The sequence below is a fragment of the Topomyia yanbarensis genome, chromosome 2 (genome assembly GCF_030247195.1).
Source record: "Topomyia yanbarensis strain Yona2022 chromosome 2, ASM3024719v1, whole genome shotgun sequence".
Taxonomy (NCBI): Eukaryota; Metazoa; Arthropoda; class Insecta; order Diptera; family Culicidae; genus Topomyia; species Topomyia yanbarensis.
In genome coordinates, this window is record NC_080671.1 from 109,977,977 (window position 1) to 109,995,022 (window position 17,046).

At 36.1% G+C, this 17,046-nt stretch overlaps 1 protein-coding gene across 1 annotated transcript in view; it reads right to left on the bottom strand.

The window, feature by feature from the left end:
• LOC131679167 (lysosome-associated membrane glycoprotein 1-like) overlaps positions 1-15,515 on the bottom strand; it is a 31,858-nt gene extending 16,343 nt beyond the window's left edge. Inside the window, exons 1-2 of the mRNA XM_058959801.1 lie at positions 15,262-15,515; positions 12,648-12,998 (exon numbers count right to left, since the gene is read on the bottom strand). Coding sequence (XP_058815784.1) covers positions 12,648-12,998; positions 15,262-15,319 — 409 coding nt within the window. The 5' untranslated portion in view covers positions 15,320-15,515. The remainder of the gene's footprint in view (positions 1-12,647; positions 12,999-15,261) is intronic.
• Between the last annotated feature and the right edge of the window lie 1,531 nt (positions 15,516-17,046).

The following is a 17,046-nucleotide window of genomic DNA, read 5'->3' on the forward strand; positions in this document are numbered from 1 at the left end:
ATCAAAATGTTTTTTTTTCAGGTAAATCTTAATGTATAAATCCCGTGGTATTCCTAGTAAATATTGCATTCACACCGGGCCTGCCAGGCCCGGCTTGCCTTTTTGTGCATGTAAAAAATTCAAACATAGCTGCGCATCACTCCATAGATGAAAATTTCACAATTCTTTATTTTTGTTATAGATTTCAAAGCTACTTATCAAAATTTCCATGCCCAAGCTTATACTGCATACACATTTTTTTGTAACTAAAAAATTGTAACGTGCCGGGCCTCTGAGACCCGGTTGCCTTTTTGAGGGTTAATTTTTTTTAAAATTGTCTTAGTTTCAATATTTTACTGTGATAATTTTGTGATGTTTTTCGCAATGTTGTTTTAAAAAAGCGTTGTGCATTTAAAGGTTAACTATGTTTTACACTATATGTGTCGTATTTAATGATAACAATAAGTATAGAAATGTAGAGGTGTGCGCCGATGCATTTTTAATCGGCGGCGGCGTAAGCGACATTTATGGCCGGCGGCGGCGGCGTTGGCGGCGTCACGCCGTAGGACTCTATCGGCGGCGGCGCGCCGGCGTGTGTCGGCGTGACGAATATTGACGCTTATGTAACTAAAAGAAATTCTTGACAGTACAATTCCTTTCCCAAAATTTCGGTTTCTATTATAACAGACTTCACAGCACATACAAACAAACGTTACAGCTTAAAGAAAATCTAAAAAATCATCGCCCACGATGTACTAGCGACATCTATTGAACACATTGCACAAAATGTAATTCTCGCAACCATATCAATTTTTTTTTCAACTGAAGCTCCAATAGTGCCCACCCTGCTTGCCAAATGCAAGATAATAAATGAAAGGTGGAACTATTTTTACAGTTGTAAAATTTGAAGAACGAAATAGAAAAATTGTCGATGTCGCATACTACGACTTCGCATGAAATAATAAATTTGAAGAATGTAGAGTAACGACTGTATTTCAATGACCCATAATAATTATTTATTGTTCTATATCTGGGAAATTAAGCAACGGTAAAACAGTTTTTGTTTTGTTTGAGAAAATTAATTGTTGTTGTCGTTTCATTGTTTTTTGTTTCTATTTAGTCATCTTTACCGTAAGCCCGGGGACAATTGACAGCTCCCATATATTGAATTCATAAGCAAATTTTGGGGTGATTTGGTGATGTCATGGCGGCTCGAATGGAGCAAAATTTGAAAAAGGCGCATCCTATTTATTATTTTCCATATCTGTGGAAAATAATCAATTTAAGCATTTCTACCATTTCTTTTTGCTGCTAGAATTCTGATAAAAACACAAATTCTATTCTAAACGAATAGTTAAGCTTAGTGGTGATGTACTTTCATTGGCCAAAATGTTTTTCATTTACATTTCTCGAGATAAAAAGCACCAATGATTTAACGATTTCAAACTTCACACAACAAGAAAACCAAAACATGTTTAGGAAGGAAGAGAGCCGGTTGTTAAAAACAACGACTTCCAGCTAAATATATAATAAGATTTATGCAACTTTGCTGACGGTTTTCTTTATTCATATTTTGGAATAAGTTTTTTCTAAATGTTATTCTAGCCGCATTGGCGGCGTTCATAACACACGTAACGAAACACGCTTTTCTCTTGAAACTTTTTCGTTTCGTTGTTCGTGGTACTCATACAGAGAAGGCATACTAGCGCCACCATCAAATCGGTGGTGCATATATGAAACAAGCACTATCTGTCAAGTTGTCCCTGGGTTGTTTACCGTCGCTCTTTTAGATATCAGGTACCCTAACACGAGGCGTTATTATTGGCATTACTGCGCAGAAATGTCACTTTTAATGATCGTGTAAGGACACCTTTCAAGGTAGACACATTACTTCATTTTCCAGGCTGGTGTTTACTTTTACTTTTTGTAAGTACAAAATCGCCACGATGATAAGGAATACGATTCCCTGGCACTACATTTTCTTACAACGTGCGATCTGCTTTTATCTTGAGTGCAAAGTATGCTCGATGTGCTGGAATCATACAGATCTACACCCTGACGAAACCTAAATATACAGTTACTATCAATCATAATCATTCCACGACTTGAAGTGTTAGCTCCTGTTAGGTTGAAACTGATCACTAAACAAGTCTGATTGAAAATGGTCTGAGCGTATCTTTAGTATTCGTAGCACCTGTACCCCGCTGATTTCTCCAGCACTTCCGGAGACCAACAAATTCTAATCCATTGCATACATTCGATACAACGAATCAATTAAATTACTAACATCTTGTTATGTGCTTACTCACCGATCGGCATCGTGTTGTAACTTAAAAAATGGTTGTGAACAACTCCCACCTTGGGCACTTCGACAAGAATGAATTTCACATTTCCGGCCCATATTGTTTGTTTTGGTTTGCATGAGATTAAAAAGACCGTAACGTTTTCGGGTGGGTGCGGAAATTAAGTAACGCATTTAGCTCTGTGTCAAAATCTTTTCACTAACGCCACCGATTTGTAATTGAAATCGACCGTTTTTTCTACGAGTGATGAAAATTCATCTCGTGTTTCGTCTTATTTGTCTGTGATACCGGGCTGGTGCAACTGACACTGAAAATCTTTCTTGAGTGGGGCTAGATCACACGATGAATAATTTATGAGACTAGAAATCTTACCCTCTGCATCGCCACATCTGTGCATTTTTGTGTTTTCATAAAACTAGTTCACGCAAAAAAAAGATGACATTATACTCAAATGTTTAGTAGGTGGTTGTGTCTGAATATGTTTAATATTTTTATGATTCTAATTCATAACTCGATGAAACATTGATTTGTATTAACTTTATTGACTAAAACAGTCAAGAATTTAACGACGTGCAACGATTTTCGTAAATTCTCGTCGTGTTATCGTGATATTTTAGTCTTCAGCTTACCGTTGGATTTTTTACACAGAGTCATGCGTCTTATAGTTTTCAAAATTATTTCACGGACATGAATTGTGGCTAGGTAATGTATTTTGCTCAGCGCAGTTTCATTTAATTCCGAACATTTCTCTGAATTTTAACAAAGGAATAACAGGGTTACAGATCCTAGTAATGTCTTTGTATCTAATGCTCGTGCCTATGAGACTGGTTGCTAGCAGTTGTACACAATAGCTCACATAGAAATTTCAAAACCAAAAAGCAAAGCGAATAATCCATGAATAATAGTCTGAGTTCCTTGTAATTTTTTACGTAAGTATAATAAGATTATGTGGAAAATTAATTACTTCATGAATTACATCATGAACAGTTTCACGAGCTCGACTGGTGAATCGTGTGGAGCATATTAGGAATTAAGAATCGGTTAAAAAATCAATGAATAATACACTGCGTTCCAGTGAAATTGATTAGGTGCAGGCACATAATCGTAAATTTCAGGCACATATATCTTGAAAGTGGAAGTTTTTTTTTTATTTGTGGACCATTTCACGCACACGAATGGTGAATTGAAACTTATATGCTCACAATCATAACCAGTTGACGAAGCAAGAATGGATCTTTGAATTATAAAACGAGTGTCGTGTAATGGTTTTCGAGAAAATATCAAGATTATTTTAATTTTGTAATCCAATTGACGACCACTTATACCAAATAATGATCAAGATGTGATAAATCATGAATCAGTTAACGTCGTATATTCGGTCCATAGACTATGTTCCTAGATTTGTGGATAAAATGATGAGTCAACAATTTTAGAGTTCGCGAATTTCCGGCGCGGGAAAAATGCATCGGCGGCGCGCCGCCGGTCTACCGTTCGGCGTCGGCGAACGTTAAAAATTACCGGCGGCGGCGGCGTGGCGCGGCGGCGCACAGGTCTATAGAAATGTATTGTTTATGTATAATACAAGTGGTAGTAGTGTAACTAGTGTTAGACGGAATCAATTTTTATAGTCGAATGCAGATGAATGCGCTACACCGCATAATACAACGTCACTACAAAACTTGGCACTAAATTTGCACTTCATATCGAAAGCCCGTATTTAGCAACACAAAACTGATAGCTCCCAAATAGTTTACGATGTCTTTTTGAAAATGCATTTTCAGATATAGTGCACTTTATATTCGTAAATGATGAATTTGCAAACCTCCCTCACGGTGTATTTATTAGAACAATTTTATGCAAAAAAATTCAGCATCTCTGAAACTTCGGAATATGAAAGAATGGGCTTTCCCCTTTCATTTGAAACTAAGATCAAAATAATCCGTCGGGGGGTCCAGAGCAACTTTTTTTTTTGAAGTTTTTTTCGTAACAATATAAGTTTTACTACTGGAGATAGTTCATATTTCTGTCCCTAGATGGTGCTTTATACATTCGAACAACACTAAAAGTGAGAATTTGATAGAAAATTTAATTGTCTACAAGTTTGTTGACCACTAAAAATTGATCTGAAATCATCCGGAAAAGTTGTTTAAGATTTTAACAAAGTTATATCTAAGATAGTTTCACACGAGGCCTAGTGGTTTGGAAATATGTTTTCTCGCACTTATTATATTACCAAAAAAAAATAATTGGGTTTAGTGGCATAAAAATATTAGACGGGATTCATTATGTTGACAATTCTAATTGAACTTCTGAAAATTAAGATGTTTGACAGAGTCAGAAAACTATTTGTGCTTTTGGTTTGTAATCTTTCCCGATAGGTTCGAAGGGACTACCATTCATCGGAAGCTATTGCTTGGTTACAAGGGTTTGCTTACATTTATGTTTTGTTACACGGGTGTTTTAGAAAGGACCATACATCGTATAATTTAGGTTATGATCGCTTAAGTCAGCTGTTATAATTCCGTTCAAGACGAAATGTTGGGACACACCGTTTCTAGTTTAACGCAAACCATAGCAGTAACTGTCCAAATTAGTGGCTAGTGTGAAATGATTTATTCAAATTTTCTCCGCAAAGCATATTGTGGCAGTTGGATTTTACGGCCATTTCCTATCAATTATGCGAGATATCGTTACTAAATTGATCCTAGATTATGCGATATGTATTACTTTTGAAAACAAAATATGATTTGAGAACAACAATAACCTTATATACATAGAAGTCCTAGAATATATCCCAAAAAAAAAAATATCTTGATCCAAAAACTCAAAGTTTTTTGTTCACTGTTTGTCACATTGAGTTAATTTTGAAAACGGATAATAAGCGTTTTGAACCAAGTGTTGCAATGAAATCCGCGAAATATTGCAATGGTGCGTTAAATGTTTCATTGAGTTTGTTCAAATATAAAGGTTGAAGTTCAGAACAAGTCAATTTTATACGAAGATGCTAACAGAGTAGGAGATTCATGTAAGAATAGTTATCAGTCATCCCTGAAAACAATCGAAAAAATGAAGAAGATGGCATACATAATTGAAAAGGCTGTTTCTGCGGGAGGAATCACTTACCATCATGGAAAAGAATATTAATATCATACTAGTTTGGTCAACACTTATCTAAAACTTCTCATCCCAAAAATATGAATGGTGCCCTGTATCAGGGAATTATAATTTTCAGCTAAAAGATGACTTTCCAAGCTCTCAAATTCCGCTGAATTCACTATTGAACTAAACACAACTATTTGGCAAATAAAAAAAGTGCTTGTGAATTAACAAACCACTAGGTCTTCTGTGAAACTAACTTAGACTTAGAATTCGTTAAAATATTAAACTACTTTTCGGGATAATTTCAAATCGGTTTTTAGTTGATAACAAAGTTGTAGACAATTAAATAATCTATCAGATTTTCACTTTTAGTGTTGTTCGAATGTCTAAAACACCATCTAGGGGCAGAAATATGAACTAGTTCCATCGTAAAATCTATGCTTTCAAGAAAAAAAAAACTTCAAAAAAAAAGTTGCTCTAGACCCCCCGACGGATTATTTTGATTTTGGTTTCAAATGAAAGGGGAAAGCCCATTCTTTCATAACCTGAAGTTTCAGAGATGCTGAATTTTTTTGCATAAAGTTGTTAAAAAAAGACACCGTGCCCTAGGTGGCAAAATTTTCTGGTAAAAAGAAATAATAAATTAACACCAAACATGAATTCAGCGACGTAAAATTACCCCAATGTGAAGTTTTTATCAAATTCGGATCCCTTTTGAGGTTTTGACCGACTTTTTATGGAAGGTGATCACTGTGCGAAGACTGAATTTGATAAACATATGAATAAAATTGAATTTTCTTTTTTCTTTTCATCTAATTCCATTTCACACATGGTTAAAAATCCTTGAAACAGTTTTGAAGTCGTAAATTGAAAATCCAAACTTTAAAAATAAGATTCAATTTTTGGCACGGTTCCGGTTTTGGCAACAGCAAAAAATAAAATTGTTGCCAAAAACGGAATACTACTGTTCTAGGATATGAAAATCACTAGTTTTTAACATTTTAAACGAACATGGGGAAGTAAATGCGTCAAAATCGCAAAATTCAATTTTTACAGATGTATGTTGCTTGTTTTTCAGAGTTATTAGGACTTGAAAATCAAAAGTTTTGAACATTTGAAATGCACAACGGGAAGTAATTTCGACAAAACGGAAATTTAAAAATGCGTTTAAAATTAGAGGAGTGCCCAGCGCCGGGCCGCGCCGACGGTTGCAGGTAAAAATAGTAAACAACTCGTAATAACAAACAATGTTTATCTTGAAAAGTTGAAAATTTTTCGATTTTGACGCATTTACTTCCCAGTGTGCGTTTACAATGTCTAAAATTATTGATTTTCAACACCTCTTAACTCGCAATAACAAACAATGTTTATCTGTGAAAAGTTGAAAAATTTTCGATTTTGACGCATTTACTTCCCAGTGTGCGTTTAAAATGTCTAAAACTATTGATTTTCAACACCTCTTAACTCGCAATAACAAACAATGTTTATCTGTGAAAAGTTGATTTTTTTTCGATTTTGACGCATTTACTTCCCAATGTGCGTTTAAAATGTCTAAAACTATTGATTTTCAACACCTCTTAACTCGCAATAACAAACAATGTTTATCTGTGAAAAGTTGAAAAATTTTCGATTTTGACGCATTTACTTCCCAGTGTGCGTTTAAAATGTCTAAAACTATTGATTTTCAACACCTCTTAACTCGCAATAACAAACAATGTTTGTCTGTGAAAAGTTGATTTTTTTTTCGATTTTGACGCATTTACTTCCCAATGTGCGTTTAAAATGTCTAAAACTATTGATTTTCAACACCTCTTAACTCGCAATAACAAACAATGTTTATCTGTGAAAAGTTGAACATTTTTCGATTTTGACGCATTTACTTCCCAGTGTGCGTTTAAAATGTCTAAAACTATTGATTTTCAACACCTCTTAACTCGCAATAACAAACAATGTTTATCTGTGAAAAGTTGAACATTTTTCGATTTTGACGCATTTACTTCCCAATGTGCGTTTAAAATGTCTAAAGCTATTGATTTTCAACACCTCTTAACTCGCAATAACAAACAATGTTTATCTGTGAAAAGTTGAATTTTTTTTCGATTTTGACGCATTTACTTCCCAATGTGCGTTTAAAATGTCTAAAACTATTTATTTTCAACACCTCTTAACTCGCAATAACAAACAATGTTTATCTGTGAAAAGTTGAAAAATTTTCGATTTTGACGCATTTACTTCCCAGTGTGCGTTTAAAATGTCTAAAACTATTGATTTTCAACACCTCTTAACTCGCAATAACAAACAATGTTTATCTGTGAAAAGTTGAAAAGTTATCGATTTTGACGCATTTACTTACCAGTGTGCGTTTAAAATGTCTAAAACTATTGATTTTCAACACCTCTTAACTCGCAATAACAAACAATGTTTATCTGTGAAAAGTTGAAAAGTTATCGATTTTGACGCATTTACTTACCAGTGTGCGTTTAAAATGTCTAAAACTATTGATTTTCAACACCTCTTAACTCGCAATAACAAACAATGTTTATCTGTGAAAAGTTGAAAAATTTTCGATTTTGACGCATTTACTTCCCAGTGTGCGTTTAAAATGTCTAAAACTATTGATTTTCAACACCTCTTAACTCGCAATAACAAACAATGTTTATCTGTGAAAAGTTGAAAAGTTATCGATTTTGACGCATTTACTTACCAGTGTGCGTTTAAAATGTCTAAAACTATTGATTTTCAACACCTCTTAACTCGCAATAACAAACAATGTTTATCTGTGAAAAGTTGAAAAATTTTCGATTTTGACGCATTTACTTCCCAGTGTGCGTTTAAAATGTCTAAAACTATTGATTTTCAACACCTCTTAACTCGCAATAACAAACAATGTTTATCTGTGAAAAGTTGAAAAGTTATCGATTTTGACGCATTTACTTACCAGTGTGCGTTTAAAATGTCTAAAACTATTGATTTTCAACACCTCTTAACTCGCAATAACAAACAATGTTTATCTGTGAAAAGTTGAAAATTTTTCGATTTTGACGCATTTACTTCCCAGTGTGCGTTTAAAATGTCTAAAACTATTGATTTTCAACACCTCTTAACTCGCAATAACAAACAATGTTTATCTGTGAAAAGTTGAAAAATTTTCGATTTTGACGCATTTACTTCCCAATGTGCGTTTAAAATGTCTAAAACTATTGATTTTCAACACCTCTTAACTCGCAATAACAAACAATGTTTATCTGTGAAAAGTTGAACATTTTTCGATTTTGACGCATTTACTTCCCAATGTGCGTTTAAAATGTCTAAAACTATTGATTTTCAACACCTCTTAACTCGCAATAACAAACAATATTTATTTGTGAAATGTTGAAAGAAATACAATTCTCATTTTCTATATTTCCAATTATCCGCCAAAGTACGGTATCCAATATTTTACCCATTTTCAATACCGGTTCATTGTCGACATGTCACATAACAAGCAAACCTGTTTTTCTATTGTCGCGACCGTTCGCAAACGAACATACATGTCACAGTTCAGTAAATGTACAGCCGCTTGACAAACCTGTTTTGTTTTGAAACATGTGCAAATTTTATGACATGTCACGGGGAAAATGTATCGTGTCATAGTACACGCGATTGTGTCACATGTCGCAAGAATCTGCAACTTGTACATGTCACGAGCAAACATGCGACCAGTCACCAGATGACTGGTCATAACCATGACATTTTCCAGCTATGGCTGCTACTGAAAACTGCGAGCTGTCAAAACACATGTATTTGAAGTTATAGAGATGGTACTCTCATAGACAGGCCAGTCGAACTAACCAGTCTATGAGATAATTTTTTTAGTAGAATGTTAAGTGCGTAATACGGTTCGAATCGAGTTTTTGTGCCACAAGCAATACTTGCATTGAAATAGTAATTTTTACTTGCTCGTCAACTCCTCACGCTGGCTTTTCCCAGATAACGAATTAACTGGTTTATTTTGCCGAGTGGTATTTTCCCGAATGGGTTGTTTTGCCGAATTAAGTATAAAATGTTATTTTCAATGACAATTAAATAGTATAAAGGATGATTCAATATTTAAATTTGACAAAAAGCATGGATGTGGGATGATAAATTATAGAATTAGTAGTCAAAATGTAAAGAATAGTTAAGGAAACTATTAAAATCAAACTTTAAATGAAAATAGTTTCTCTTTGAGCGTTTTGGTGGAATGCTGAAAATGAAAATTTTGAAAATACTGAATTTAAATGAAAATTAAAATGCTTAAAGAAATGAAATATCTCTGAATTAATTCCTACTATCGTGATTCACTTGTTTCTCTTATTCATACACATAATCTTAGGTTTAGATCATTTCAACAAGTATATACCAAAGTTTTATAAATCTGTACTAATTGAGATTTGAACATGACTGAACAACATTGTTTTCGGTAATACTGATTCTTCTTGTCGAAAAAAACAGTTAGCACAATACTGTTCAAATAATTACTCACGATAATTTACTAAATATTAGTGGGACGGAGCTTTATTCCATTTACCATCTTAGTAAAATTGGTAGTAGCAGATTAGTTTTTTTTTTCTTTTTTCAATAAATTATATTAAATTCGTGTTTCCAATTTTTTCCCATTAGCCAGCATGGACTTTTATAGAATATGTGGTATTATCTCGGTGGCCACACTGATCTTCTTTTGTTCTAAACAACCATGCGTTTCAACGATTTCAGTCTATCGGCAACTTTAATAGCATCTTTCTCGAAACCGCATTTTTTTAAATTGCCGATAACTCAAAAACCATTCAACGAATTGACTTGATTTTTTATGAGAATGCATAACATATGTAGTCGATGAACTAAAGGAAAATGGAATACAAAAATCTTCCTCGTTATTTTGAAGAAAAGTGAACGAATTTTATATTTCGGTTTTTCTTATGCTATTTTCCGAAATTCCAACTGTTCTATATTTTTTTTTGGTTCATCGAGTAACTACAAGTCTATGTTTTCAAAATCTTATTGAATTTCCTATTTCAGACAATTGTATCAAAAGTTATCATGTCCTCCGCGGCATTACTCGACATGGAAATGGTTGAACGTCTTCTCTTCGAACGCTCGTATGTGTGGCTTTGCCTGACTGAAAATTTTTCATTCATAATGAATATATACATAAACCTTAACGAGAGGTCCATTGTCGCCTTGCCATCAAAATCGTATAACAAAATTACTTTCAGTTTGAGCACTTTATAGTAGATGCCCCTTAAAAGACAAGTTTTTTTAAGACACCGCACTTATAATTTGATCACATATTTTTAAAAAAATATGAAAAACAATATATTTAATTTGTTCTTTAAATACGACCGGCATAAATTTGTATAGAGTAGACAGATAACGTATGTATGCAATGACAATTTAATGCGAACGCGCGCACTGTTTAGTTAGTTTTTGCTTGCATTGTTCTAGGATTTCATCAGAATGCCGTACCTGATCCCTTCGCTCCTTTACGAGCGCTCCCAGTTGCTAAAAGAGTGTATACGAGCTGTTCTAATAAACATCTTCAGAGCTGTAAAGAGTGCTTAGCACACGGGAGTGGGTGGCATGCAGTGAAAACTCGCAGCCGAGGAGTCCCATCATGGGAACCCACTCGCCGTTAGAGCTAAAATCTAGCGAGCCGACAAGAGTGCGAGTGACACACGAGCCTATAGCGAAGGCAGATAACTCACATGAATCAAGCATATTTGCCGCTCGTGCTGATCGTCACATATTTAAGAGTTCTTCGAAAACGTGTGTACAGCAGTAGGGAGCATACAGTGTTAGTCTCGCGCTCGCTGGCGAACGAGGAGGTGTGTTGGCTTCTCGCTCTTTTAGCAACACTGCTTACAAACACATGTGTTCAAGTGATCAGGAATTGGTCACCCTCAGCCCAGTAGCATGGGCTCACGTCCACTAAACAACGCGTCCCATGACGACGTGACCGCGAACGCTGCGATATGGGGAATCTCACTATCTGCTAGCATTCAGCACGTTAACATACAAACGCTTAAGACCTTCGCGATTACCCATGCATACAACATCCCCGGTCTCGCAAACAGGATAACACGATGATTAGGTGAATGTTTTAGTACTAATAAACTTATAAACGCGGTCTCAAGCAGGAACCTACAACACCTATGTACGCGCAATAATGCATCGGTCATCGGTATGGAACTCTTTTCCTTTGGTTTTAGTAGTCTAGGTCCATGCCTTCAGTTGGACCAATTAGAAAATTATGCTCATATTCATTAGACAATACCATGGCGACCTGACCCGGAAACTCTAGTAATATGGGGAAACTTACTCTCTTCTAGCATCTGTACCATACACTAAAAATTGAGCATCAGATTTACGATCCCTTTGCGATTATTTAAGAACACACGCGAATATGCGAATGGCAACACGGTTATAAAATCGAATTTCTGCACACAAAGTTACAAACACACTAGTACACGCGCTATACAAACGCCCTCGTGATAGAACACGTTAACGTACAAACACTCGAGCGCTTCGCGATGATACACGCGATCGTGAAGTCACTACACCCGCACATATCTGAACCAAACAAGGCATATCACATTCAGAATCCCGGCCCACTGCAATTGGCTTTAAGCAGTTATTCATTGGGTGACATTTCCCGTCTGCAATTGTAGTGTGTGATTCTGACGGGGAGCCATTCCGAGACCCTAGCTCTATAGCTCCAGTAGGACAACTCTCGAAAAAAAATACCAAAACAAACAGGTAACACACTTAAACTTCACTAAATTGACAGAAATAATACTCCAATTTTTAGAGAACGATTAGAGCTTCACAAAACAGTCAAAAATAACAAAATATTCGAAGCGATCAAAACAACTGATCCGTAAGAGTATACTGAACCGGAAGTCGCGTAGCGCATTAAGTGCACATCCTTAGGAAAATTTAGCGGAATCGTCTTTGAGATCCACAGTCGCTCTAAGTATAATTGCGCCATGTGTGACCAAGTTTTCGCCAAAATGCAAATAACGACGCGACTATCGGACCATTGAGTACCTTTAAAAGAACAAAAAACTAGGCCTGAATTTTTGGCATCTCTTCTTGTCAAGCTTGAACATACGATTATGGTGAGACTGGCCTATCTTACCTCGCCACTTCCTCCTTGAACAGGACAACAAGAAGGAGTTTACGGTCTTTGATTTCGAATCAGACACTGTATCAATGTAATGTGTAATAGTAGTATATTAGTAGACTCACCAGCATCCAAATAGGTAACGTTGAGCTGCAGTGCCATCTGGGTCAGCACACAGGTCCTGTTGGTGGTGGTGTTGGTAAAGACCCAAGTGCCTACATCTGGTTCTGGCACTGGCACTGGAGCGGGTGCGGGTGTCGTCGTTGGCGCAACAGTGCTAGTTGTTGGTGGTGCAGCTGTAGTAGTAGTAGTAGTAGTAGTTGGTGCCGATGTTGTAGTTGGTTTAGTTGTAGTTGTTGGGGGGATAGTTGTAGTTGTAGTCGTAGTAGCAGCCGTCGTCGTATTCAATGGAATCGGATGTACAGTCGTCTTTTTTTCGAGATTTGTAGCTTCATCCGTGGTAGGACCATTTTGAGCTGAAAAACAATAAGAAAAACAAATTTGTTCATTCGTTTGATAATTGACTTAATATGTGATGTATATAGATCAACCCAGATCCCAGCATGGTTAGTTATCGCTAAGTACACCATAATTTAGTATAAATAACAAATTCCAGTTGAGCACAAAGCGAGCATACTTAAACGCTGATAAGCAGTTTTCGTCGTAACTAAATATTGTCGTTAACAGGTTGATGAAGATTATGAAAAAATCGTTTCTGTACATTTTAAGAGATTTCGAATCCTAATTGTTATTTAAATGAACTATACATATTACTAAAATATAATATGTACGATCATTAGAATAGAAGAAAGCTAGTTACATGCACAATTTCGGGGTGCTGATGTATTCTACATTGTACCCAATACGGTAAATTGACTTCTATTCCATTTGAAAGGCTTCATCGATGTCGAAAAGACATATAATCACAGAAAACAAAATACACCCACCCACGGAGAGACAGATTTTTTGAACCGGGCCTGCATAGAGCGTGAATGAAAGGGGAGGCATAAACAAATCGAACTGTTCTATAACTAAGCGTTTTTTCTTTTTCATGAGCAACAAATTATACTAAATCCCTTTAGTCAGCAGGAGAAAGAAAAAAAAACACTGATAACAACGTCAACAAGCTGAACCTCGCCAGTAATGTGTAGCCATAAATACAGCTAACATAAACATTGCACTCCGTTCCTAAGAGGAAATGAATGTAGCAAAACCTGTGGCGAGAGTATCATTTCAACGTCATCACGATCAGAGCCAAAACGTCTCGAATACTATTCCAATTTATTTATCAATAATATTAAAACGTAACGACAAGTTCATCCTATTAAAAACTTTTTTAATGTCCCATTGAATGATTATTTCTGCCAACCTACATAAGAATTGATTCCTAGTGTAAATATTGGAAATCAATGCTGAACCGGCGGTATTACCTCATCTTCCCTTAGAAGTGCCATTTAGTGGTATTGCTATTAACAATCATCACGCAAGTTTGTTTCCATGAAATGACATGATTAGAGCTCAGCTGCAGTTCAGTGATGCCAGACGATGCTTGATGCAATATTACTCCGCAATAAGTTATTAGCTTGTTCGAACTATTTTTAATCGTGAGTTTAACAAGAAAAATGTTACTAAATCTGTCCTAATTTAGTGACTACTTACGGGAATTATTTTCAACATGATTTTTGGTTTCGTTATATTTAAACCTGCGAAAAAGTAATAATTACACGTATTACCGCCTACAAAGCAACTTGAATGTACGTTATTAACTATTAGTTTGGCAGGAAGCTAAATTTTTGTGATGTTTAGATATTACTAGTTGAAGTGGATTGTCGGCTAACAATGGACTACTTACGGCCAATTTCTTCACCTGGATGAAAACCGGTTTTCGGCTAATAGGTAACCATCAACCTGAAAACTGGTTTTCAGCGAAAACCGGTTTTCATCAAAGGTGTCTAGAGTACTACCATTCCCTTAGTCGAAATTGTGCCAATCAGCGACCAATTTCAATCTGCCTTCTAAAACTTTTCTGTTCGTAGGCGAAAAATGAAACATCCACGTTACTGGATCAATCAGAAATTTATAATAGGTATTTGTTTTCGAAGAGAATTAAATTTTATTCAAATCGATAAAGGCTTAGCAAATCCTATCATTTGGCAACACCACTAAGTTCAAACACGAAGAAAGCGACATTCAAACATGACAAATAAGACTCGTGAATTGCGTTTTTCGAGATGGTAGGAGTTTTTTTTTCATATTTAGATTTAAAGTTATAAACTTGATTATAATAATCTTTACCATTGCGATAAGGACTGAAATGTCAACGCACTGATCAATTTCGAACTGTTAGATCAAACCAATTACGCAAAATTCCTACCGGCTATATGTCGAAGTTGAACTTTTACGTTGTGATTTGTATTTGCACGTAAAGTATCATAATGTCCGATACGAGCATCGCAGTCTGTAAGGCGTAATAATGTTCGAGTTATCACAGCTCTTTGTTCTCCCACATCGATAGCTAGGTATTATTCATACGAGTGGAAGCCATATTAGAAAACCAGCTGCCTTTCCAGCTTGTCGCAAATCGCGATTAATAGCTGTATTATGTTCGCGATTTGCTAAGATAAGACACCTAGAACTGGTTCCTAACCACACGTAGCGTACGAGACAAATATTCGAAGAATGTACAAATGAAAATGCCAGATTACACAATAAGAACAAATTATAGTCGGTAGTACTTACCACTGCATAGGACTATTCCAGCCACTAGCAACAGTGCACATTTCGCTAACACCTTCATTTTGACTTTGAGAGATTACACTAGTTCCTGCACAGTTAACAGCAACAGCGACAGATCTCCGGAAATGCTGGAAGCAGCTAATAAATGCCTCCCAGTACTCGTTCTTCCAAATATACGCAGCACACAGCACCAATAAAAAGTGTAACTATCAGCAGACTAATCCCAACACCATTTGCCTACTGAACCACTGATGCGTACGTCGTAATGCTGTTTGTAGAACGAGAACACTCTCTTCTCTCTCACTCTTATTTTTGCTCAATGTGATAGTACACTGTTGATGTAAGTTCGGTACACATTTGCTAAATGTTGGGCGATTTTACATCGAAATGGCTTGACGTTTGACGGACTATTGGCCGAACTGTTTGACTGCACTGGTGTGGTGAAGGATGGAAACAAAAACACACGCACACTCTCGAACGTTTATAATCGCAGACAACGCAGCCAGCGGATCAGCTGATGACATAACGGTGAAATCGGTAAAATGAACCGCCATGATGATGGCTGCATTTTTGTGCATTTGGTGTGCAACCTGGTGCATCATGGAAGCAGGGAGGCCAGATCTACTGTTTGAACGGTAGCGCTACCGATGTTGGGCTTCCGTGCGATTTACAGACGATCAGAGAAAAATTGCCGATAATTCCATATTTCTACCGATTTCCATAGATTTGGAGCACACTCCTACTACGCGAATAACTGGGGTGTGAAAAAGGAATCCGCGTAATAGGTATTCCATAGCTTATGGGATTATGGCTAATTGGGGCGGTGACCGAATATTTCGTCTGCGTTAACATTTAGCGCCATACTTGCTTTGGCAAAGTTGTTGTGCTTACTTAGACCTACAATTTAAAGTAATTGGATATCCAATTAGTTGAGAACTGTACCGCAAGATGTGCTTCAAAAGAGAATAAATAAATAAATCGAGCCTCTCGTCGTGAATGAGACTATCATTGAACGGGTTTAACGTGAAATATTTCGAAACACTGATAATTGTGAAAGTCTCAGGAAGATTTGTCCAGAAAGTCAAGAGCTTCTGGGATGGTGGAAATAACAACTCGGAATTCTACCACCTGGCAGAGCTAAAATAATTCTTCAATAACGAGAATATTCAGAGGAGTACTGCCTTCAGTAAAGTAAAGTATGGTGATAGATTAGTTTGGGATCTCTCACTATGTAGCGCTAGTGAATGTACCAGCATATTATAGAATATAATACATCTCAAAAGTCTAGAGGAGGTCAAGGGCTACGCGATTATGGACGAATCAAATTGAAATAGATCTGGCAGGCGCTGGTGAGCATGTACTATTTTTCAAATTCTATATCTCGAGATCATGATAATTTAGAAGTGTGGTGTCTTCAGCAATATTCGTCAGCGAATAGATAATTTCCGATTTCAGCCACTAGGTGGCACTAGAGAGAATACAACTTTTAGTACATGTTAGGTTACGTTTTGTTACGAAAATTTAATAATTGGGGAAAATGATGTTTTCTTTAAGGCTTCTAAGGACGACAAGGGCTAGTAAGCATACATATTATTATTTCAGTATCTCCAAATTGATGTCTTCAACATAGTTTCTCGCGACGTCAGAGACTGCCCGATATTGACAGATTAGTTTGGGATACTCGCATCATGCGGTGCTAGTGAGCGTATGAGCTTTCAATGCATGGTAGATTGTAATGTATCCCAAAACATTGATAATTTAGTAAAATGTTTTTAACAAAATTCTTGA